Source organism: Paramormyrops kingsleyae, chromosome 5 (assembly GCF_048594095.1).
Source record: "Paramormyrops kingsleyae isolate MSU_618 chromosome 5, PKINGS_0.4, whole genome shotgun sequence".
NCBI lineage: Eukaryota > Metazoa > Chordata > Actinopteri > Osteoglossiformes > Mormyridae > Paramormyrops > Paramormyrops kingsleyae.
Genome location: NC_132801.1, coordinates 34357009 through 34382602, shown reverse-complemented (window position 1 = coordinate 34382602; position 25594 = coordinate 34357009). Strand labels below are relative to the sequence as shown.

Sequence of the window (25594 nt, the reverse complement as noted above, 5' to 3'; positions counted from 1 at the left end):
ATGGCTGAGGAGAGGTATGACATCACACACCAAAGACACACACTGCTGTAGAATGTGCTTTGGGAATGTGAACGATATGATTCTCATGCTTACACAAATCCTTGGAAGCTCTAAGATTTCTTCCTATATGTTGCTGTGCTGTTCTTGTTATGTGTAGTATGCTGCACGACACTGCAGTATTTATTTTATTAAAATATATTTTAGCCACTTTCTCAATTATGGCTTTTTTGAGAAGAGTTACTTCCTTCCTTTCGATGTTGCTTTTATCTACAGTCTGTGCTTTTCTTAAGCGGAGGCTGGGGAGGAGCCACACAAAGTACTGGAATTCTTTGTTGGTTACTTCTGGAATAACGAAGGTTTTTTGGAAACGCTAAGATTTTTTCTGGAAAGCCTCCACAGTTGTTGCCAGCAAGTGCCGTTCAATCAAAAGCGGACATGAAAAACGTTGCGGTTCTTTTTGGTAAGACCTACTCAAACTCAACTTCAACCTCGTCCTCTCTCATTATTTTGTTTGTTTCATCTTTAGTCATTAATTGTTTCATTGTATTGGTTCCTGTCTGCAATATACTGAGGCTGAATGTACATAAAAATATGTGTTCGTTTATACCATAAATAGTTTGCTTCTCCTTCTTCCAGTCCTTTCGAAGGGTAATAATTGTGTTTGCTGAACCGTATACTCCACTGTTCTGATCGGAGTTAAAGTGAAAGTGGGTACGACGTACCGCGGTTAAGTTAGCCTCATATTCGATATTCAGTTTTCTAGCTTCAATAACTTTTCACGGAAGTAAGGTGGGGCGTTATTAATCACAGAATCGTGTTGTCCAGTACGCAGGCTAAGATGCACACCGATTATTTTTGCGCTTCAAACCATTTCGTGATTTGTGATTCGTGTTAATAGCTAATAAATTAGGTGCTGTCAGCTGTAATGACATGGTGCTTTAGCATTTTGGGCTCATGGCGACTGATGCACACCCCTTTGTTTCCCAGATTGCTTTACGTACGATTTTTAATTAATTTTTGAATGTTCGAATGTATCCGTGTAATGCGAAATGGGACAATGCATGAATGGGTTAATAACTTTAAAACTAGACAAGACAGGCACTTCTAGTGAAGTGTGCATGGATCAGGGGACTCTGGGGGACAATGCACACCCCTTGGATTTTCAGAATAACTTTCTCTCTAACAGTTATTAATTAATACATTGTATGCATATTACATGGCATAGGGGCACTGCAATAAAGGGTTAATAGCTCTGGAACAAAATGGGACAGCCATGTCCCATGAAGTGTGCATGGATCAGTGGACTCTGGCGGACAATGCACACCCCTTAGATTTTCAGAATAACTTTCACTCTAATAGTTATTAATTGATACATTGTATGCATATTACATGGCATAGGGGCACTGCAATAAAGGGTTAATAGCTCTGGAACGAAATGGGACAGCCATGTCCCATGAAGTGTGCATGGATCAGTGGACTCTGGCGGACAATGCACACCCCTTAGATTTTCAGAATAACTTTCACTCTAATAGTTATTAATTGATACATTGTATGCATATTACATGGCATAGGGGCAATGCACTAAAGGGTTAATAGCTCTGGAACGAAATGGGACAGCCATGTCCCATGAAGTGTGCCTTGATGAGGGGACTCTGGGGGACAATGCACACCCCTTAGCTTTTCAGAATAACTTTCACTCTAACAACTATTAATTAATACATTGTATGCATATTACATGGCATAGGGGCAGTGCAATAAAGGGTTAATAGCTCTGGAACCAATTGAGACAGCCATGTCCTGTGAAGTGTGCATTGATCAGGGGAACTTGGGGGACAATGCACACCCCTCACTTTTTCAGATTAGTTTTGTCTGTAATAGTTATTTTTTAATATATTGCATCCACTTAAAGTGCAATGGGGCAACACACTAAAGGGGTAATATCTCTGAAACAAAATGGGACAGCCATGTCCAATTGAGTGTGCTTTCACCAGGTATTGCCTCATGCTTCCAGTAGTGACTCTGACCGTAGCCAAATGCAAAACTAGTGAAAAAACAGTCAGAAAAGATGAGGAGGGAAAAATGTTAGTGGCCCCCACCTGTTAAACCATTCCTGTTTTGGGGGTCGTCTCAGGATGCTACGATTGAGTATGAAGTCCGTTCCATTTCTTCAGTTTCAGATGAAGAGCATTCAGTAAAAAAACAACCCTCCTTAATTATTGTTTTCTTTTTTGTTCAATGGATAAATGCTTAATGCTAATGTATTAATTGTGACGAAACACGTAATCAAGCAATTCAGCTGCGATACATTTGCTTTGTTCCACGGTGCACTGCCTAATTCACACTTTACAACTTACTTATGGATAAATGTGTGTTATCAATTAACTGTCAATATGTATGAAATGGAGCAATGGCATGTAAAATGGATGCAATGTAATAATTAATAACTGCTAGACAGAAAGTGATCTTGAAAATCCAAGAGGTGTGCATTGTCCCCCAGACTCCACTGATGAAAGCACACTCAATTGGACATGGCTGTCCCATTTTGTTTCAGAGATATTACCCCTTTAGTGTGTTGCCCCATTGCACTTTAAGTGGATGCAATATATTAAAAAATAACTATTACAGACAAAACTAATCTGAAAAAGTGAGGGGTGTGCATTGTCCCCCAAGTTCCCCTGATCAATGCACACTTCACAGGACATGGCTGTCTCAATTGGTTCCAGAGCTATTAACCCTTTATTGCACTGCCCCTATGCCATGTAATATGCATACAATGTATTAATTAATAGCTGTTAGAGTGAAAGTTATTCTGAAAAGCTAAGGGGTGTGCATTGTGCCCCAGAGTCCACTGATCCATGCACACTTCATGGGACATGGCTGTCCCATTTTGTTCCAAAGCTATTAACCCTTTAGTGCATTGCCCCTATGCCATGTAATATGCATACAATGTATTAATTAATAACTGTTAGAGTGAAAGTTATTCTGAAAATCTAAGGGGTGTGCATTGTCCCCCAGAGGCCTCTGATCCATGCACACTTCATGGGACATGGCTGTCCCATCTTGTTCCAGAGCTATTAACCCTTTATTGCATTGCCCCTATGCCATGTAATATGCATACAATGTATTAATTAATAGCTGTTAGAGTGAAAGTTATTCTGAAAATCTAAGGGGTGTGCATTGTTCCCTGTAGTCCACTGATAAAAGCACACTTCACTAGATGTGCCTATCTCGTCTAGTTTTAAAGTTATTAACCCATTCATGTATTGTCCCATAGCACATTATACGGATACGTTCGAACATTCAAAAATTAATTAAAAATCGTACGTAAAGCAATCTGGGAAACAAAGGGGTGTGCAACAGTCGCCATGAGCCCAAAATGCTAACCGACCATGTCATTACAGCTGACAGGACCTATTTTATGAGCTATTAACGCGATTTTGCACAAATCACGAAATGGTTTGAAGCGACAAAATAACCGGTGTGCATTGTTGTCTGTGGACTGGACAACACGATTTTATCACTAAAAACGCCCCACCTTACTTCCGTGAAAAGTTATTGAAGCTAGAAAACTGAATATCGAATATGAGGCTAACTTAACCGCGGTGTACGACCTACAGTCAAGCCTGAATATTTTATCTGCATTTATGTGTTGTATTTGCCACAAAGGAATAGGCATACTATGCAAAGTAAAGAACTACTTTTATATTAGGGCGTTATAACGCGCGTCAGGGGGCTGCAGCTGTATATTGACTCCGGATATCAGACTCATGTTTCATTCCACAATGTACTCCAAAACAGCGCTGCCTCCCGAAACAGGATTGTTTATTAAATTTTCTTATATATTAACTAGATTTTACTATTGATTATATTGATTAATTAATGGTCCCGCGCGGTAACGCAACGGTTAGCAATGTTTGCATGTTCTCCTCGTGAGGTTTCCCCCCACAGTCCAAAATCATGCTAAGGTGACTTGGAGTTGCCTGTAGGCGTTAATGGTGTGTGATTGTGCCCTGCAATGGGCTGCCCTGAATAGGACAAGCGGACAGAGAACATTGCACTGACCGCGCTCACTCCAAAACTTGATGAAATTTGAGAGCCCTAATACTATTCACTATTGATTGCATGATTGCAATTTCTACTAAAAACGTACGTTTGAAACTGACAGCTAGATAAATACCATGCACAACAGCAATTTAAGGTTTATTCTTATGTTCGTCACTTACATTCGTCACTTTTGCGTTCGTAGACTTCCGTCTGGTGCCGAGAACACCCGAACGGCCGAGTACCTGCTCTCTAACTCTGACTCCAAAAAATCCGAGATCGCGTTCGATGAACAAATCGAACTTACGGGTTTTCGGACACTCGGTCGGTGACTCAAACGAACGGTTCGCGAACCGATCCATACCCAAGAGCCCTCGCGGCGTTTACTTCGGAAATGCAGTTACGCTGTTAAAAGGAATAAAATAAACGCAGCTGTTCATCTTTTATCACAACAGTATATTATTGCATTTCTGTATAATAAAGCTATATGTCTTTCATCAAAGAACAAACTAAGATATTTATTAACTTTGACGTTTACACAACAACGTATGCAAGTTTACTCATGCTCATTGTATGTGTATGTGTGATTGTATTGGTAATATTGCAGTTGTTGTTAACTGTGATGTAGTCCTTGATACTCATGCACATGAATTTGGCTTAAGTAAAGAAAATATACACCCTTTCTGCTTTTTATATATTGTTTTTTTTTATTGTGAAAAGTCAAGATGAACATTTTTGTTGAACACCAGCGCTATTTTTCAGTCAAATAACGTAACCTTGAGACAGATTTATTATCCAATCCCATGATTCGTTGAGTCATATGGTCAGGCGCAAAAAAAAGACGGAAAAAAAGTGAATCATAGAATCGGTTTTAAAATCGATTCATTACAACGGACAGTTCGAAAGAATCGAATCAGTTAATTGAGCCGAACTTCCCATCGCTACTAGATACACGTTGTGGTTGTTATCTTTTTTGTACCCGTCATCAAAGTGCTGTGACTATATAGTTGTTTAGAGGTCGATAGTCACGTGCGCTGTCAATTAAAATCGCATTTCCCCCGTCACCGCAGGGCCTGAGTCAACCGTGGATTTGAGTCGCGCATGCGTCAACCGCGTTACACTATTCAATAAAGGACTTCAGATCTCTCCTACATCTGCACTCTTACCAGTTATAGAAAGTTAAGGCCCATCTCATATATTTGCATAAATTTTCCTAAAATGGTTGATTACTTTTAATTGTTTGTATTGACCAGTGTTAAGTTACTGTAATTCCACTACTTTTGGCGATAATGGCGGTAACTTTTCAAATTAAATAACGCAATTAAATGTACAAAAATTTAAATGTGAAAATATTAATGGATAAATGCAGCCTATTCCCCTAATTTCCTGTTTAAGATCTAACGCTATCCGACCTCACGGTGGCGCAGTCAACGAACAACAAACAACAAATTTATTTTTGTATAGCGCATTATCACAACATTACATTGTCCCAAAGCGCTTTACAGCATCCCCACCCAAAGCTCCCAGTGAGTAAGCCATAGGCGACAGTGGCAAGGAAAAACTCCCTAGAAGGAAGAAACCTTGGGAGGGACCAGATTCAAAGGGGGAGCCCATCCTCCAGGGGCCGGCAGGGAGAGTCAAATACAGTTAAATCAGAGACACAAACGGGGAGCAGGGGGGAGATGGCAAGCCGGTGCCAACGCTCCCTCCAATCGCCAGGCAGCCAGAAGGCAGGGAGCGGGTCATACAAGGAAGATGACACAGGCAGAACGGCGAGCTGGATGCACGAACGTCTTTGCTAGAGGCGACGTCACATGTAGCAGGATGTGCTGGACATCTTGATAGATTGAGGTCTCCAGGCAGCTCCCCCCAGGAGAAGTAGGGGAAATAAATGCAATTAGTCAAAGTAAGGGAGACTATAGGCAGTGCTAAAAGGTAGATGAGTGCAATATGAAGTGCAATGCTCCAGCAGATATGGCTATGGCAGCATAAGTATAAGGAGGGAGAGGCAGGTGGGAATGCAGGCATGGGGAGTCCCTGAAATGTCAGCACTCCAATCCCACAAGCAATTGTGAAGCTAGAGTGACAGCACTGTCAATTCAGTTTATCCAAAGCCAATGGCACCGATCCCCACCCAGCTCTACACATCACACTATAGGTTTAACTGGGAGTGAGAAGCTACAGTAGCTAGAGCTGGAACTAGTGTGTTTTTAGTCTAGACTTGAATATTGAGAGTGAGCCTGAAACCCACACATCCGGTGGAAGACCGTTCCACAGCTGAGGAGCTCTATAGGAGAAAGCTCTGCAGCCTGCCGTAGCTCTTTCTACCCTAGGTACTAACAGATATCCCGCACCTTGAGATCGAAGCAAGCGTGGGGGGTTGTATGTGGTCAGCAGATCACTAAGGTATTCTGGTGCAAGGCCATTCAGTGCTTTATAGGTTAATAGCAGTATTTTATAGTCAATCCGAGACTTAACTGGTAACCAATGAAGGGAGGATAAGACTGGTGTGATGTGATCAAATTTTTTAGTGTTTGTGAGAACTTTGGCTGCTGCATTCTGTACCAGCTGAAGTTTATGTAAGGAACCAGACCGGCAACCAGAAAGGAGGGCATTACAGTAGTCCAGTCTGGAAGTTACAAAGGCATGTATTAATTTTTCTGCATCACAAAATGAGAGCATCTTACGAAGCTTCGCTATGTTTCGTAGATGATAAAACGCAGTTCTAGTAATACTTCTTATGTGAGCATCAAAACACAGATCTGAATCAACTAGAAGACCAAGATTACTAACCACAGAATTCTGACTTTTTTTTCTAAACTCAGAATTAAAGTCAGAATTTTGAGAAAAAAGTCAGAATTCAGAGAAAAAAGTCAATTCTGAGATTAAAGTCAGAATTCTGAGATTAAAGTCAGAATTCTGAGAAAAAAGTCAGAATTCTGAGATTAAAGTCAGAATTCTGAGATTAAAGTCAGAATTCAAATAATATTTTCATGGTGGCCCTAATCCTCTTCTGTACTTTTGTGCACTAGATAAATGAGTATTTGTTTTTAATAAATACATTTTAAGATAATTCCATTTTGCGGGAGTCCCGCGATTAATTCTATTCTCCCGCAACCCGCACATAAATGAGGACTTTACCACCCGCACCCGCATTCACCCATCAAATCTTGTCCCACGCCGCACTCGGTGCGTTGGGTCCCGCGGTTCCCGCGGGAGTGCAGGTCTACCTGTGATTGCCTATACTATTTTTTTGTTATGTTATTTTATTTTAATTTTTTTTTTTTACACATTTGAATACAGTTATGAGATAACTGTTTGTGAAAGTTTTTTTTTGTACTACTTCTTATTATTGGTTATGTCAAAATAGCACAAAATATAGGAAAATAGTTTTCTGTTCACTGAGTAAGCCCGTCTGCTGAAAGCACATTCATCTGCTAGCAAGTTATGGAGCATTTCTTCAGTTTATCTCTAAGCAGCATCCTTAAATTGTTTCACTGTTAAATGTTTGAACTGTTAAAAGTTTAAGTGGAGACAGAACAGGAAAAAAAGCATTTGGTTTTATTGAATCTTTTTTTTGCCCTACCAAAGCCTATTTGTGTAAGGGTCATGCACAAATCAGAAGGCACTTAAATTAATTTATGATTTGTTGTCTGAAACAAAGAAATAAAAGTATCTGTAACATACTGAAATGCATAGCATCATATTTGTTTCATTGCATCATACTGCATCGAATCGTGTTGAATCGAATGAAAATCGGATTGCACTGCATCGTAACAGGGGTGTATCGTATCGCATCACATCGCTAGCTGCTTCATGTATCTTTAATGTATCGTATCGTTGGCTATGCATCGAGATGCGTATCGCATCGGCCTCAGTTATGGAGATGCACATCGCTAAAAGAAGACAACTGACGAACTACAACCTTTTCCATGATCTTTGAAATGAAAAGAAGATTTGAGATAGGTCTATAGTTTCCTAAAACACTAGGTTCAAGATTTGGTTTCTTTAGGACGGGTCTAATAACAGCCATTTTAAAAGGTTTTGGAACATATCCAAGCTTAAGAGATGAGTTTAACACATTTAACAGGGTAGTGCTAATCTGCGGTGCAATTTCCTTGAAGAATTTTGTAGGAATTGGGTCTCTGAGGCTTGTAGAGGATTTACAGGAGGAAATTAAGCTCAGGAGTTCTGAGTGTTTTATAGGAATGAAAGATTCAAAAGTCTCATTATTGATAGGCATAAGACTAGCAGGAGTCTGGCAGTCACAGGTAGCTAAGGACGTGCACTGGATGGTCTGTCTAATCTTAGTTATTTTACCATTAAAGAATGTAATAAAGTCATTACTCTTAAGAGATTGTGGGACTTGCGAGTTTAATGGAGAATTCTGTGTAAACTTAGCCACGGATTCAAATAGGAATTTTGGATTGGTTTTGTTCCTGTCTATTAATCTGGAGAGATACACAGACCTAGCAGTCACTAGTGCTTGTCTGTATTTAGACAGGCTCTCTTTCCATGCAGATTTGAAAACTTCTAATTTAGTTGAGCGCTATTTGCACTCTAGCTTGCGTGATGCCTGTTTCAGTTCATGTGTATGATCAGAGTACCAGGGGGCAGGTTTCTTATCTCTATGCTTGATCTTCTTAAGTGGAGCTACAAGATCTAGTGTGCTACGAAGGGATTTATCCATGTTTGCAGTCGCCTGTTCAAGTTCATTTATACATGATGCTTCAGATATAAGGCTGAAGGACTGTGGAAGTTGTTTCATAAATGTTGTTGTAGTTAGTGAGGCAATGGAACGTCTGATTCTGTACTTTGGAGCTGTGGTCAACCCGAGGCTAAACTGGATTTCAAAGTTAACAAGTAATGATCTGAGAGCAGAAGACTCAGGCATAATAGATACATGTTCCACCAGGATGCCATGACTAATAATCAAATCAAGGGTATGGTTACAGGCATGAGTAGGCCCAACTACATTCTGACATACACATAGAGAGTCAAGAATAGCTGTAAACGCTATTTTTAAAGGATCACTATCTTTCTCCATATGAATGTTAAAATCACCCACAATAACAGCTTTGTCAGTACTGACCACCAGGTTAGTTTAAAAATCAGCAAACTCCTTAAGAAAATTACTGTACGGCCCAGGTGGTCTATAAACAATAACAATGGTGATTTGGGGTGAAGAGCAAGAAAGAGATGAGCCAGCAAGACTAAGTACAACAGTTTCAAATGTGCTGAAACTCAGACCACATTTCTCAGTCACTCCTAGGCTGGATTGAAAAATTGCAGCAACACCACCACCTTTGCGATTTGGTCGAGGGTTATGCTTATAACTGTATTCAGCTGGAGTAGATTCATTCAGTGCCATGAATTCATTTGGTTTAAGCCAGGTCTCCGTGAGGCATATGGCACCAAGACTAAAATCAGTAATTATTTCATTTATTAATAGCGCCTTAGGAGCCAGTGATCTTACATTCAGAAGTCCAAGTTTAAGTTTAAGCCCTGCATCACAGCTGTTTTCTAGTAACGGATTCATTGTAATTTTTATTAAGTTATTATGGCACACACTACGGTGGAATCGGCTTCCATGATTAAAAACGCGGGGAGCAGACACAGTCTCAATAAAATGAACCCTAGGTGACGACTCTAGGCGACTAGCAGGCGGTCGGTTATGCCGGTTTGCCTGCCGCCTGGGCTTGGCTCTAGTTAGTCAGCGATTTGCCTGGAGACTATGAGCTATGCTTTTAGACAAGAGGTCAGCACCAGCCCGCGAGGGGTGAATACCGTCCCTCTTCAAAAGCCCAGGCCTACCCCAAAACATCCGCCAGTTGTCTATATAACCCACACCATTTATCGGGCACCAACATTGCAGCGATTTGTAAAGGACGATAAAGGTGTCCCAAATGTCATGGTGACCATAAATACAAAGACTGTAGAGGTAATGTGCAGGAGAAGCGTTGCGACTGTGGCAGTCAGCACAGAGTGACATATGGAGGATGTGAAATTAGAAAAAGGGCGGTGAAAATTCAGCGAGTTAAAATGATCAACAATTTAAGCTGTGCAGAGACAGTGAAGAGGGTTCCAGGAAAGAATGGAACTTCCAGGGTTGACCAAAAATCAGCATTTGGGATGGGTCAAAGAGAAGAAAGTGATTCGGCACTGACAGTAGACAAGCTGATTCTGTTTATTGCACATGCGATTAATTACACTGATCAGGTTAAACATAAAACGGAGAAAATTAAAATAATTGTGAGGGGAGCAGAGAAATTCTTGGCAATAAAAAAACTTTCCTGGGAACACGTTAGTAGAAAACTAGAAGCAGAAGGGAAGTCAGGAGGAACTAGCGACGGGACAAACTGATTATTTTACTTTCAGACTTTCAACCATAGTGGCAACTGCGTAATGTTTGTTTACAGCACAAGAAGTTCATCGCCATACAGAGCATGCATCAGGAAATGTACATAAAAATGTATAGCATATGAAAATAATGTATACTGTATAGTATAAAAAAATCACATTTTTGAAATTACTGTATTGTTTTTGACTGTTACTCAGTCTTTTAATGTAAATTTTTTTTTACATTTACATTTAAGTTCTACATTTAAGATTTATATTTAACATTTATATTTACATTTAACTTTTATATTTAACATTTACATTTAATATTTATATATAGACATACCATTTATATTTTCATATGATAAAAATTTTGAAAATAATCTACTCGGCAAAAAAATCTGATGATCCACAACACCATTGACTTCTAGCTAAATGTCATAAAATTGCACTAAATGTTGAAAAAGTGGCAAGTACAAAAATGTTTAGTACATTTACAAACGGCGCCCCATATGGGGCACGATCAGGATGGCCCTGTCACTACGCGATTTAGACCAGAAAGTCGATTTGGACTGACTACACAAGCGCAGAAAAACGTCATTTCCACTCACGACTGCTTGACAGGCCGCTGCTGATAGCAGCCAAAATAATAATAAATAATAATACATTAATAAATTATATCACATACAGTCAGGACCATAAATATTTGGACAGAGACAAAGTTTTTCGATTTTTAAGTTCTGTACATTACCACAATACATTTTAATAGAAACAAGTCAGCTGCAGTTGAAGTGCAGACTTTCAGCTTTAATTCAGGGGGTAGAACAAAAACATTGCATAAAAATGTAGGGAACTAAAGTCATTATTCTAGACAATCCCCTCCTTTCAGGGGCTCATAGGTAATTGGACAAATTAATATAACTGCAAATAAAATGTTCAATTCTAATACTTAGTTGAAAACCCTTTGCAGGCAATGACTGCCTGAAGTCTCGAACTCATGGACATGACCAGTCGCTGGGTTTCCTCCTTTTTAATGCTCTGCCAGGCCTTTACTGTCACGTTCGGGCTTAAAGCGAGCAGGGAAGCAGGCGAAAGCAGCCAGGAAGTCAGGGTAACGGGGTTTATTGCACGCAGACTGACAGGTACGGACACTACAATGACAGATCTGGGGTACACTGACTTAGACACGGACTAAATACAAGACACAGGCTAAGGGTAACGAATCACAGGTAAGAGACAATCAGGGAATCACACGAGGTAACGAGGTGGGCGTGGCACACATCGGGAGCGGACGGAGCGGGGCGTGACATAACCCCCCCCCAAAGGCGCGCACACCGGGCGCGCCCGAGAGGAGGCGACGGACGGGACGAAACCGGGGAACAGGACCTGGAAGACAAAGCAAAAACATCAACCAAAAACAGGGAACAGAACGGAGACACAGAACAAGAACAGGGACGAGACGAAAGACAAGACACGACACAGAACAGGGAAGGCAGACAGGCAGACAAGGAAGGGAGACACCGAAGGGGAGACAGGCGGAACAAAAGGGCCAGGAGTGAACGAAGGAGCCAGAGAGGGACGAGGAGCAGAGACAGGCGGGACTAACGGAAAGGGAGGAGGAACAAGGGGAGCACGAGGGAGCCCAAGCGGGCGACGGGCAGCGGCCGGAGGGGCCGCAGGCGGGAGGAAGAAGGGAGCTGAAGGGGACCACCCAGGGGCCAAGGGAACGGGACGAGGGAGTGACGGAGGGGACACGGAGGGAGCAGGAGGGAACACCAGTGCAGGCGGGCAGGAGGGGGAAGCCGCGGCAGGCGGAGGCGCAGCCGGAGCCGGCGAAGGCGCCGTCCGACGCACAGCCGGAGCAGGGGGGCCCGGAGGCGACCGACATGGAGCCGGAGGCGGGACCGAGGACCGGCACCGAGGATCCAGGGGGGGACCCGGAGGCGACCGCCGACCCCGAGCCGGAGGAACCGCAGGCGGCCCCAGAGCCCCAGCCAAGGCGAGCGAGGGCGAGCCAGGGGGCAGGGAGGGCGGGACCCGGACCCGACGCCTGTGTCCTCTGCCCTTACGGGACACTGACAGGCGGGGTCCCGGGGGGCGTCGGCTTTGCCGGGGTAAGGGTGAGGGAGTCAAGGCCTTCAAAGAGGCAACAGGCAGGGCAGTCAGAGCCGCGGGCGTGGCCGCAGGCGGGACAGTCAGAGCCGCGGGCGTGGCCGCAGGCGGGGCAGTCAGAGCCGCGGGCGTGGCCGCAGGCGGGGCAGTCAGAGCCGCGGGCGTGGCCGCAGGCGGGGCAGTCAGAGCCGCGGGCGTGGCCGCAGGCGGGGCCACGGGCAGGACAGGAACGGTGGCCTCAGGCGGGGCCGCGGGCAGGACAGGAACGGCGGCCGGCTGGACAGGCGAGCAGGGCTGGGCCGGCTGGACAGGCGAGCAGGGCTGGGCCGGCTGGACAGGCAAGCAGGGCTGGACAGGCGAGCTGCCAACCGGGGACGCCGCGGGCAGAGCAGCGGCAGCAGCCGGCGATGCAGCCGCGGGCATGGCCGCAGGCAGTGCAGCCAGAGGCCAGACGGGCAAGTCAGGTACGTGGCCAGCAGGGGGTGCTGCAGGCAGAGCAGGGACCACTGCAGGCGCCTCGGGCATACGGTCAGCAGGGGGCGCCTCAGCGGGCGCTGCCAGCACGCGACCAGCAGGAAGTGCCTCAGCGGGCGTAAGGTCAGCAGGGGGCGCCTCAGCGGGCGCCGCCAGCACACGACCAGCAGGGGGCGCTGCAGGCAGAGCAGGGGCCACTGCAGGCGCCTCAGGGGGCGCTGCAGGCAGAGCAGGGGCCACTGCAGGCGCCTCGGCGGGCGCCGCCAGCACGCGGCCAGCAGGGGGCGCCTCGGCGGGCGCCGCCAGCACGCGGCCAGCAGGGGGCGCAACCGCGGCCACCTCAGGCAGTTTAGGCGCCGGCAGGACAGGCGAGCAGGAGCAGGGCTGGCCGGGCAGGACAGGCAGTTCAGGTGCCGGCAGGACAGGCAGTTCAGGTGCCGGCAGGACAGGCAGTTCAGGTGCCGGCAGGACAGGCAGTTCAGGTGCCGGCAGGACGGGCGTCGCCACCCCGCGGCCAGCAGGGGGCGCCTCGGCGGGCGCCACCAGCACGCGGCCAGCAGGGGGCGCCTCGGCGGGCGCCACCAGCACGCGGCCAGCAGGGGGCGCCTCGGCGGGCGCCACCAGCACGCGGCCAGCAGGGGGCGCCTCGGCGGGCGCAGCCTCCACGCGGCCAGCAGGGGGCGCCTCGGCGGGCGCAGCCTCCACGCGGCCAGCAGGGGGCGCCTCGGCGGGCGCAGCCTCCACGCGGCCAGCCACCGGGACTGCAGGCAAGCCAGGCAGGACAGGCGGGTCAGATGGGACAGGCGGGTCAGATGGGACAGGCGGGTCAGATGGGACAGGCGGGACAGGCGGGTCAGGCGGGACAGGCGGGACAGGCGGGTCAGGCGGGACAGGCGGGACAGGCGGTGCCGCGGGCAGAGCGGCGGCAGCTGCAGCCGGCAGCGCAGCCGCGGGCACACCGGCTCTAGAGACCCGGGGAATCGCGTCTCTCACCGGGCTGATCCCTTTTCCGTGCAGGCGTTCCGGCCGGTACGGATATGCCTCCCGCGGTGGCGGCAGCTCACCAGGGACGCCGAGCAGGCGGGTAGCGGCGAAGTCATCCCAGGGCAGCGGTGAGCCATCATGCTCCCTGGCTAACTCCCAGGCGGGGAGCAGAGTGCAAGCCCCCAGGAAGAGCGACGGAGCCTCCTCCTGCTGCACTCTGTTCCGCCGCTTCTTGCCGCTGGCAGGCGAAAGCGGAGCCACCGCGAACGCTTCGTCCTGGCTCCGGGCGACGCGTTCGCCTCTCAGCCGTGCGAGGCGCTTGCTGAGACGGCGTAGGAGCTTGCGTGCCCGCTCGAGCGGGTACTGCTGTCCTGGCGGGCGCTCTTCCGCGAGGAGGTCCGCGCCCCGGGTGGCCAGCTCCAGGGCTACAGGATCCTCCAGTACTGTTGGTTGGGAGCGCCAAAACACGAAGTCTTGCAGGAGACCGAGCCGGTGGTGCTCGGTCTCCCGCGTCGTGTTGTCTGAGAGATCTGTCATTCTGTCACGTTCGGGCTTAAAGCGAGCAGGGAAGCAGGCGAAAGCAGCCAGGAAGTCAGGGTAACGGGGTTTATTGCACGCAGACTGACAGGTACGGACACTACAATGACAGATCTGGGGTACACTGACTTAGACACGGACTAAATACAAGACACAGGCTAAGGGTAACGAATCACAGGTAAGAGACAATCAGGGAATCACACGAGGTAACGAGGTGGGCGTGGCACACATCGGGAGCGGACGGAGCGGGGCGTGACATTTACTGCAGCAGCTTTCAGTTGCTGTTTGTTTGAGGGTCTTTCTGTCTGTAGTTTAGTCTTTAGCAAGTGAAATGCATGTTCAATGGGGTTGAGATCAGGTGACTGACTTGGCCATTCGAGAATATTCTACGTCTTTGCTTTAATAAAGTCCTGGGTTGCTGTGTGTTTTGGGTCATTGTCCATCTGTATGATGAAACGCTGCCCAATCATTTTGGCTGGATTTGAGCAGACATGATGTCTCTGAACACCTCAGCATTCATTCACATCATCAAGAAACACTAAAGACCCAGTGCCACTGGCAGCCATGCACGCCCAAGCCATCACACTGCCTCCACCATGTTTTGCAGATGTTGTGGTGTTCTTTGGATCATAAGCTGTTCCATCCCTTCTCCATACTTTTTTCTTTCCATTATTGTGATACAGGTTGATCTTGGTTTCATCTGTCCAAAGAATGCTGTTCCAGAACTGTGCTGGCTTTTTTAGATTAATCACTGTATGACTTTTCAAATTCATTTGACCTGCAGTGAAATGCTCCAATTAATTTTCCTTGTACTTTTCCTTGCAGGATTCTGTGGGGTTTTTGCATAATTATTCAGTCATGCCTTTAGTAAATATGCTCTAGAGAGCCTTTTTGGTGCATAGTATTGCAAATATACCTAAATGTTTGAAAAATTCACCATGCTCCATTTTACAACTGATTCTCTTTTTATAATGCACAATGGCAATGGCTTTGTGTTATTATGTTATAATATTATAAATGTGTTATTACTTTATATTATAAAAATGCAACAGATGAAATTAGCTTAAGTTTCAAGCCTTTGTAACGTGTATTTTTTCCACATTTGATAAAATTTTAGAAAGAAGCCAGGAAACTGCATGCTTAACTGAACTGTCAATATCCATTTCTGTTTGATTTAGCTCATTATTTTTAATTGTATGAAATGATTAAGCCAGCAATGATTTTAACATCTTGGGAATTAGATGATTTTAGATGGGTTAACTCGACTTGTGAGGGTAATCGCAATTGTTTTTTTTTACAGTGTTTGGTGCCGTTTTGCCATTTTCACTGGGTCAATCTAGGCCAACAGGTAATTTTAAAAATACATACGTGTCAGGATGGGAAAATATTTTTTCTAATAGTTTTGCATTTTGGGAAATTTTTTGAAAGAGTTTTGCGTTTCCTTGCAGTAGTTTTCCGTTTCCTTTTTTTTTTTTTTACTAATAACTGTATTGTGTCAGTTCAAAGTACAAAATATAGGATTAATAAGTATAAACTTAAATGATACAGATATGTCCAGTTACTGTATGTGTGCTTTAAGCATTTAACTATGGGAGACAATGCACTCCATATAACTTTTATATGTGCTTTTATTTTGGCCTACTAATAATTGCACTGTGTTCATTCACTGCCAGTTATTGTAAACAAAACAATTGGATTATTGAAGGTAAATTGCACACAAAAACAATGAAATATTAATTAAAATTCGCCCGTAATGAAATCTGGGAAACCAAGGGTTGTCGCTTGTTTTCTTGAAAGGTATTACATCCGGAAAATTAAATGTAAAGTTAATTTTACCGCGGTGTCTTAGTTAAGGTTTAAACCCGAACCAACTACAACACCGCCGTAAAGTTATCTTTATATGGGTTTTTTTTGGCTGTAATATCTTTCAATGTTTGTAATATATTTCAATATTTGTGAGTGCACTTCACATTCAATAACCCAGTTGACTGCTTAAAATCACTGGTGAATGGACACTTTATGTATTTATAAATACGTATAAATTACATAATATTAAAGTTACATGGTGTACCTTGGTCCCCATAGTTTAATGATCAAAGCACACTTTACAGGACATGTCTGTATTATTTAGGTTTATCCGTGTCGTCATGTTGCAGCAAATAACAAGTGGGCAAATGTAGTGGAATCGCAATGGTAATGCAACAGTATTGCGACGGAATGCAAAGCCATCTTAAAAATATTTTCCCTCCCTGACCACTTAGGGGCTCCGTAATAACCTATACAATTCAATTGAAAACAAACAAATCAGTTAGAGGGAAAAATATAAAACAATAAATAACGTACAATAAGCTAGTTGCATAAGTGTGCATTTCCTTAAACTAATACTTTGTTGAAGCAGTTTTTGATTTAATTACAGTGTTCAGTCTTTTTGGGTACACACCTGCCATCAAGTACAATGACTCTGGATAACCCCAAATAAAGTCTAGTGGTCCTAATACTGTAGGACTTTCCTGACATTTAATCAGTTGCATCCTACAGCAAAAGCTATGGTTCAAAGAGAACTTATAAAGCATGAGGGATTCATTGTTGAAAGGTATCAGTCAGGAGAAGAGTACAAAAAAATTCCATGGCATTAGAATTACCATGTAACGCAGTGAAGACAGTCAAGAAGTGGAGAAAATATGGGACAACAGTGACGTTACCAAGAACTGGACGTCCCTCCAAACTTGAAAAGAGAAGATGACAAGACTGAAGGAGCTGCAGGAATTTCTGACAAGTACTGGTTGTGAACTACATGTGACAACAATCTCTAATATTCTCCATATGTTTGGAATATGGGGTAAGGTCACAATGTGGAAGCATTTTATTACAAAGAAAAACATCCAAGCCAAGCTAAATTTAGCAAAAAAAAATACATCACATCTCTCAAAAGCATGTGGGAAAATGTGTTATGATCTGATGAAACAATGTTGAACTTTTTGGGCACAATTTCAAAAGGTTTGTTTAGTAAACAAACGACACGGCGCATCACCAAAAGAAAACCATGGTGCTTTGGGGTTGGTGGGGCTTTAGTCAAGATGGAGGGAATTGTGGACAGTTCCAAATATCAGTTCATTTTGGCCCAAAACCTTCAGTTGTCTGCTAGAAAGCTGAAGATGAAGCGGAATTTAACCTTTTAGCACAACAATGTCGCCAAGCATACATCCAAATCAACAAATGAATTGCTTTACCAGAAGAAAATTGAAGTTTTGCAATGGCTGAGCCAGAGCCCAAATCTACTGTAAATACAGCTGAAAATCTGTGGGATGACCTGAAGAGGGCTGTGCACAAGAGATAAGGAAGAGTGTGCAAATACTGCCAAGTCAAGATGTGGCATGCTGATAGACTCCCACCCAAAACGACTGAATTAATTCAAACTGTAATTAAATCAAAAGGTGCTTCAAAAAAGTATTAGTTTAAGGGTGTGTACACTTATGCAACCAGATTATTGTACTTTTTGATTTGTTATATTTTTCCCCCTAACAGATTTAATTGTTTTTCCAATTGAATTATGCAGTTATTGGTCACATTAAAGGTGGGGAAAATTTTGAAATGATTTAACATGACAAAAACCTGGCATTTTAACGGGGTGTATACTTTTTATATCCACTGTAATAACTGAAAATCCTTATTAATGACATTAATGCTCTTAAAATATGCAATTCTTGGGGAATGCTTAAGCATTTAAAATAATTCCTATTGAAATACCGCATGTATGTTCTTAGTGTAGTTCTGTGACAATATGTTTGTCCAATACTGAGAAGCTGGTATATATTTGTGGGTCTTCATCTTCCCTTTCCCACAGTGAGCATAAAGGAGCTATTTAAACCTGTATACTTGGGAGACACCATAGTGCTCACCTGCTCAGAAGGAGGCGATGTCACATGGTATATCAATGATATTGTAATCCCAGATCAAACACAACAAAACTATATCTTCACCATAAAATCTACTAGTGCACAAGGCCAATATGCGTGTGAGGGGCATGGAAGTAAGAGTGATGTATATAATCTCGAAATCAAAGGTACGTAAATATCTGCAATTGACAATAACCTATTATTACATTTAGATCCTTGTAAAATGTGCTACATGCTGTTTATATACTGTACAAATATATACAAATATGCTGGTATAGAAATATCTTTGGGAATTTAGTACAATGTTCTTTTTTTGCTTAGCAACAATCATTTATCAAGCAATACATGAAGTTGTTCAATTTGTGAAAGTGTCTATTTAGATCTTTGCAGTAAATGGTGATATGGTTACCTAGTTAGTATTTACCACTACATGAGATTTAAAGAGAAAATAAGAATAGTAAATTCGCCTTGATTGGCAGGTCTGAGCCTGACTATATCTAATCTCCTTCTTTCCTTGCTTCTTTCATATCCCAGATTCCTTTCCTCCAGAGGTCCTAGTCATACAGTCTGGACATTCAGTGGTCTATAAAGATGACTCTGTTTTTCTAGCCCTTTACGTGGACGATTGTCCGAATTGGACGTGTTATGTGTATAAAAAACAGGCCTTTTACTATGTAATAATAAAAGATTACCCAAAAATTGGCCCTTTGGAGTTCATGACGTCCTCTGTGGAGAAGACCTCAGAACCATATATTTATTGGTGCAAAAATAAGATCACAAACATGAGAAGCAGCACTGTTGTTCTCACGGCAACCGGTAAGAAATGTTATTATTAAACTTTCACTTTCTATAATTTCCTATCGATCCATTTTTACACCAGTTTTACAGTTCTTTTTCTGAATGCTTAAACACTAAACTATGGGAGGTATTTTTTGCAAAAAAAATTAAATGAAAATGATAAAATGAAAATACAATCTCCACTTTGCCATTTAGGTTTTAAAGTCTATGTGAAAAAATCCTGCCAAAATGAAAATTAAAATGAAATACTGCCATTTGCATTTTAATTTCCCACTCATGTATGAGTCAGATGTGAAAAATTAAAATAATGATTTTTGTCTTTTCATTTTCCAATTTGACTTTTTATTTCAACTTTGCAATTTCATTTTCAAGTTCATAATATGCAAATATATGTTAATTGGAGTGGGGCAGTGGGCAGAATTATGGACTTCCGTTACGGTTGATGTGATTCTTGTACATGGTCAGCGGTGTTGTCTGAGCTAATGGCAAAGTCACACGCGGCTTAAGTTAGCTACTCATTTGCAGCTTCCAGTTCATTTAGCTTCTTATTTGTAGCATCTTATTTCACGGTTTAAGTTATTCCCAGCTTCTTTAGAGTGGAGTGTTCGCAGCATCACATGCTGCACATTTATAATTAAGACATTCTGAAAATATGAAATAATATATTAATAGAATTTTTGTAGCACACATATTTATACAGGTATGTCATTGTAACGAAACACTGAAATTAAACCTGCAAGGAAATTTGTGAAATAAACTTAAATGCCTTATATCCATTATTGTTTGAGCAGTGTTAGACCATTTTGAGAAAAAAAAAAACTTTATCCCCTTATTTGTATTGATAATGAGTTATGTTGGGAATACACAGCTATACTTTACACCTTTGGATTCCTGTGTGTATCTGTGATTGCTACATGTATGACAGCACCTTTTTGCAAACTGCTGTGCCCTGCACAGAGGTAAAGCTAAAGCCACAAGTGCTTTTCAGTTACACTGTCAGCGCGTAGTTGGTGCATCTCGTGTAAATTCATATGACAGTTTATGTGTACTCTATAGACGCAATAATATAATTTTTAAAAAGTTTTTGAAGAGTTTTGCAATAAATGCTTTTTCAAGAGATGTATAATGTTTTACTGGTTTGCATAAGGTTTTGTGGTTAGTGTGTAGAATTTTGCAAAAATAGCCTACAGTATAGTTTCAAAGATAGTGCCTAAGCAATCAGAAAAGACCTGTAATATAAGAGTGCACAACTAAGGCAAATTTATCTGAACAAGGAATTTCCCAACCTAATGGTAAAATGGACATGAAATCAATCTTAATTTACAGTTGACATATACAGGGGAATTATGTCACTGGTGTTGCGTAACTTGCGTTTTTGTGCTAATGTTATGTAAGAGTTTTCTGCATAATTATCTGAATTGTCAGTCTTTGTCTTTGTTTCTCATTGTGCTGTTCTCACCCCTTCAGATCGATGGATACAACTAGTGCCTCACCCTGCTCTGCCGGAACTGGGAAAACAATTAGAACTGGAATGCATTGTTCGTGGTGCACCAAATATAATAAATGTCATTTTCTATAAAGACGGTAAAGCATTGCTGACTGCCCAAAATAATGTGAAATACTTGATTGAGAATATGTCAAAGACCGACGAAGGAAACTACGAATGTGAAGCTACCTACACATTCCAAGCGAGTAGCAGCAATAGCGAGTTCACTGTCAAATCTGAGCCTCAGAAAGTCATTGGCATAGGTAAACAGCTGTGTGAGTGTTGCAGTGTGAATGTGTGTCTGCATGTTCTGTATTATTTACAGTACCAGTCAGAAGTTTGGACACACCAAACTGCATGTCGCATCACATGATCTGGCCACCTGACCTACTGTAAACTTAGCAGAAATGGTTTTGGAGGAGTTTCACCAGAGAGTGAAGGAAAAGTTGCCAGTGAGTGCTCAGCATATGTGGGACCTCCTTCAGGACAGCTGGAAAAGCATCCCAGGAGGCCACCTCATGAAACTGGCATAGAGGAGACAGTAGGGTCAGCCAGTCCCTGGAGCGATTGGGGTTAAGGGCCTTGCTCAAGGGCCCAATGGTGGAATCACTCATTCCATATATGATATTTTTATAGACTTGATGTTTTTATTTTAAAATGTAGGGAATATTAGCAGTATAAACTTTTCTATGGGAAGGTGTGTCCAAACTTTTGACAGGTACTGTATATGCCTACATGTTTATTTGTTTATTCATTAATAGTACATTTCCATATTCTATCTATATCTGTTTTTTGTCCTTTTATCTTTATCTTTGTATCTTAGTATATTGTTCTGTGTATTTATGTCTTGACAGAATGTTTAAATTGCATACATGTACTACCCCCAAAACAAACTCCTTGTATGTTTTGTACATGACAAATAAAAGGAATCTGATTGGCTATGATTGGTTTTCATTATCTCTGATTGGTTCTGATTATCTCCCATTTCCTGTGTCCTCCAGAAGTGACTCTAGTGGCAGTCATGTCATACACACCAGGGAATCCTGTGTGCACTTGCAGCAAATGCAGGTCTGACGGCAAGTCTGAATTCTATGAGATTGAAAATGGCCACTATAAAAAAGATGAAAATACAACTCTATCCCAGGGGAAGTACGCCTGTAGAGTTCGCTGGGATACCGGAGCCTCCTCATTCAGTCTGCCATATTCTGGTGAGTCCTGGATGGTGATTTTATAATGTGCAAAACTAACAGTCTGCATTCATGCCAAGTAAATCTACCTATGGACTCCATTCCAACACGACACATGGTGCTATATGGGAGAGCTTGTCTATTAAAGTTATGGCGCCCCCTGGAGATCCTGCAGGTGCCAGCAGGTGTCTAGTGGAGGCTCAGTTAAATTAAACCACACAGAACAGTGCAGATTTGCTTTTAGGACTGGGTTGGGTTAGGGCATTATGCATGAATCCTGGTAGATAAAACAGATTCCATACATGCTACGTTCTTCAGATACTGACAAAGAGTCTTCAAGTCTCCAAATGAGATTTTTTTTCTTTGCTTCAGAGTTGTTTGTGCTCTGGTCAAGAAGACCAAGAAGCTGCCTTGTTAGTCAGACAAAGTTTTCAGCTGAAGTTTCTCTTCACCGTTATTCTCCCTCTCGTTCTCATCTACAGTGTCAGGAGAAGCCGATCGAATCTAGATGTAATCCTGGATAATCAGGGATACGAGGTCCTGAAGACATCTAAGGCAGAGGAGGATACCACACACAAGCAGGAGAACATGGAGTAGGATATGAGGCACTGAAGCTGTCCAAGGCAGAGGGGAAGGAAGGGGAGTATCAGACTATTCAGCCGGGAGGAAATTAAATGGGGGCCTGCAGGAAGGGAAATGCCAAACTAATGTGGAAACAAATGGTGGAGGGGGGGGGGGGAGTGAACAGCTCAAGAGAAATGGAACTAATGTCTCTGATACATGTACATGGATGATTATTGTTTTTCACATTGTTTTGAGACTTTATAGTTATAACATCTGCCATAGTGCATAAAAGAAAAAAACACTGTTTGCTCGCTGTTTGGCCCTAAATGCACTTTATTTACCCATTTAAATGGTAACTAAATGCTATGCAGTTATTACAGGTTGTACAACAGCCACTCTTCATTACAATCAGAACATCAGCATCATCAATTGAGTGAATATGATCATTGTCTAACAGGTGGTCTGTCACCAGTGGGTTACATGGGAAGTTACATTTGCATGTTTGTGGTGTGTGAATCCAATTAGTGTGATACAAGCGTGTGGAAAACAGTGTGCAGATGTTAAAGAAAATATGTCGCTATTGAGGAAGGAGCCAAACGTGTGGTCATATGTTTCTTTATTTCATTAAACTTCCACATATACATTTAACTGTACAATTACGAGCATCATATAAAGTATATTTCTGCTTTGATATTGCATTTTAATCATAACTCCATTTTAATGGGGAATTCAATACATTTTGATGAGCTCAGTTATATGCAGAAAACATGTCTAGAATGTGTCTCTTGCCAAATTTGTACTTGTATGAATTTAACATTTTATTGTTTAGTATTGGGTTTATATTGTAAATGCATATTTTGATATAAATTGCTACAGTAGATATTCCAGCTTAATGAGACATATTATATTTTTATTTTAAAATTTATCTATGCTGAACAACCATATAAACACTGCATTCTAAAAGATGTCGTTTTTATCCAGTTTATAGATAAATATGAAGACGGTTTTTTTTCTACTTGTCATTAAGCAGCTAAATGAATGTTTGTGTGAATTAAATGATATATGATATGTAAAAATACATTTTTTATAAATGAAATGAAGTTGCTTATTAAAAAATATATTAAATTCTCTGGCTCGGTGCATCTCTTTTTCTCTAAGTTTATCTAAACTATAAAAAAAATTGGTAATATGAAATCGAATTAACTAGACTTCACCACAAGATGGGGCTGTCCACAATGTTTTTACGTGGTTGTTCTCTGTCGTGTCTCCTTAAATATTATAATATTATTTTGTATAGAGATCAAACGCATAGCACATAGCAAGATGAGTCTGAACCGGGTCTGGGCCAAATGTTGTTCAGAAATTGCTGCAGATCTGTAAACTAGATGCTTCATTTACACAAGTATATACCGTATACATTGGAATGATTCACTACCATCATCTCACCCTTCATAGCTTGGGGATCACAGTGCAGGGCCACCTAACCTGCAGCATTCTCTGCTGAGGCCGGGGCTTGAACCAGCCCACAGAGCCACTCACCGCTCCCACTGGAAGCTGCTCTGAACTTAACTTTGACTCTGGTGCTCATACAGGCCAGATTTGGTAATATTCAATGTAACTCTGGCTCATATGTGGCCCTTATCTGTTTCAAATCCAGAAAGCGGATTCGGACTAGTATTGGTCCATTGTGTAAAAAGACACTGGACCAGATCCAGTTTACGGATCTGTGGCAATTTCTGAACAACATTTGGCCCAGACCTGGTTCAGGCTCATCTCGCTATGTGGGACGATCGTCCTTCAGATTCTTAGCTTATCAGCTGCGCATCTGATAAGTGACTGATCATACATATACAGTCAGGCGAATGCACGCCGGATCTGCAGAGGGCATACAGACCAGTGCGTAATAGTTTAAAACTCTGGACAGATTCTGGTGCAGACTCTCCTGCCCCAATGTCACTGGCATCCAGATTTAAGGAGATGCAGGTGGATCTGGCCCAGAATCAGTTGTTATGTGGGGAACCATTCAAAAGCTATTTGTACTCTGCCGTTTGTATTTTCAGGTGTTAGTTTTTGGACTGGCAAGTTACAGTAGGTGGATTAGAAGTAAAATGTTAGGCAAGTAATATAATATAATCAATAATATTTATTTAGCAACTGAATAATTAGTGAAATGGTTGAGCATATTATACGGAAATCATTTCAGACACAGGCACAAGCAATGATCATTCTAGCAGAAATGTTCCCTTTGGGTGAATAGATACAGAGTTCAATGAAGCGCATATGGACCCAGAAAGGAATAGAGAAAGTACACGCCTTCATACGGTCATTAATTAAGTGATCCTCCTACCCCACTCTCCCCAGCCCCATCCCTCCCTAACAGATGGATTCAGGATTACTCAGTGATTTTAGCTGACGATTAGTGATGGGAGTGTGCTGAGTACGCAGGGAAGGCGCAGAAGAAAGGTTTATGAGAATGTAGCACATACTGTAACTGTCATTTAAGAGATGTGTCTCTGTCTTATTCTCAGATTTCAAGATTTTGCTCCTTATATGTTCCTATAATTAAATCATTTTGATACATTTATAAATATTCTAGGAAAAACTATTTGTTTTAGAACATGAATTGAAAATAATAATTAACTTTTTCTACGTATTCATTTAGGTCTATTTATGATAGCATTTATTGTTATTTAAAGACTACAAATTAGCCCCGCATTTTGGTATCTCCCTGGATGATCCTCGCTCGCAGCGCCCAATTATTTTAAACGGGTGTTACGGTAAATTCAGTTCCCGAATGTTACCCCTATCGCGCGCTGATTTGAAATCATAACGTCACACACTAGTTTGTAGTTTAAACAGTTTCACTGTCGTTTTAACGTCTTTCTTAATTTATTTAATGTCTTTCTTAATGTTTTTAATGTGCTGAGGGAAACAAACCATTTATTCAAAAACGTCGCCCGTCTTTCCGATATTTGTGTAGCCTATCATTTAAAAACAACTGAAACTATTTAAATCGCTGGTAATAGGTGTTTGCTAGTAAAATAAAGAAAACGGTAGTATTGTTTGTAGGACATCCCATATAGTATGCGTGACAATCGATGTAATATTGTTTAGGCACACAGTAAGTCTGGATAGATATATGGACTATCGTCTAATAATACCGACATTTTGGCGGG

General features: G+C 42.4%; 1 protein-coding gene across 1 annotated transcript; it reads left to right on the top strand.

The window, feature by feature from the left end:
• The first annotated feature begins 229 nt into the window (after positions 1-229).
• Positions 230-23548, top strand: LOC140590916 (Fc receptor-like protein 3). Its single transcript, XM_072712653.1, has 7 exons — positions 230-460; positions 15788-15835; positions 18332-18550; positions 18918-19199; positions 20649-20930; positions 21669-21875; positions 22337-23548. Exons 1-7 carry the CDS (start codon positions 436-438, stop codon positions 22360-22362), a joined length of 1089 nt encoding a protein of 362 aa, XP_072568754.1. The 5' UTR covers positions 230-435; the 3' UTR covers positions 22363-23548.
• Positions 23549-25594: the final 2046 nt, after the last annotated feature.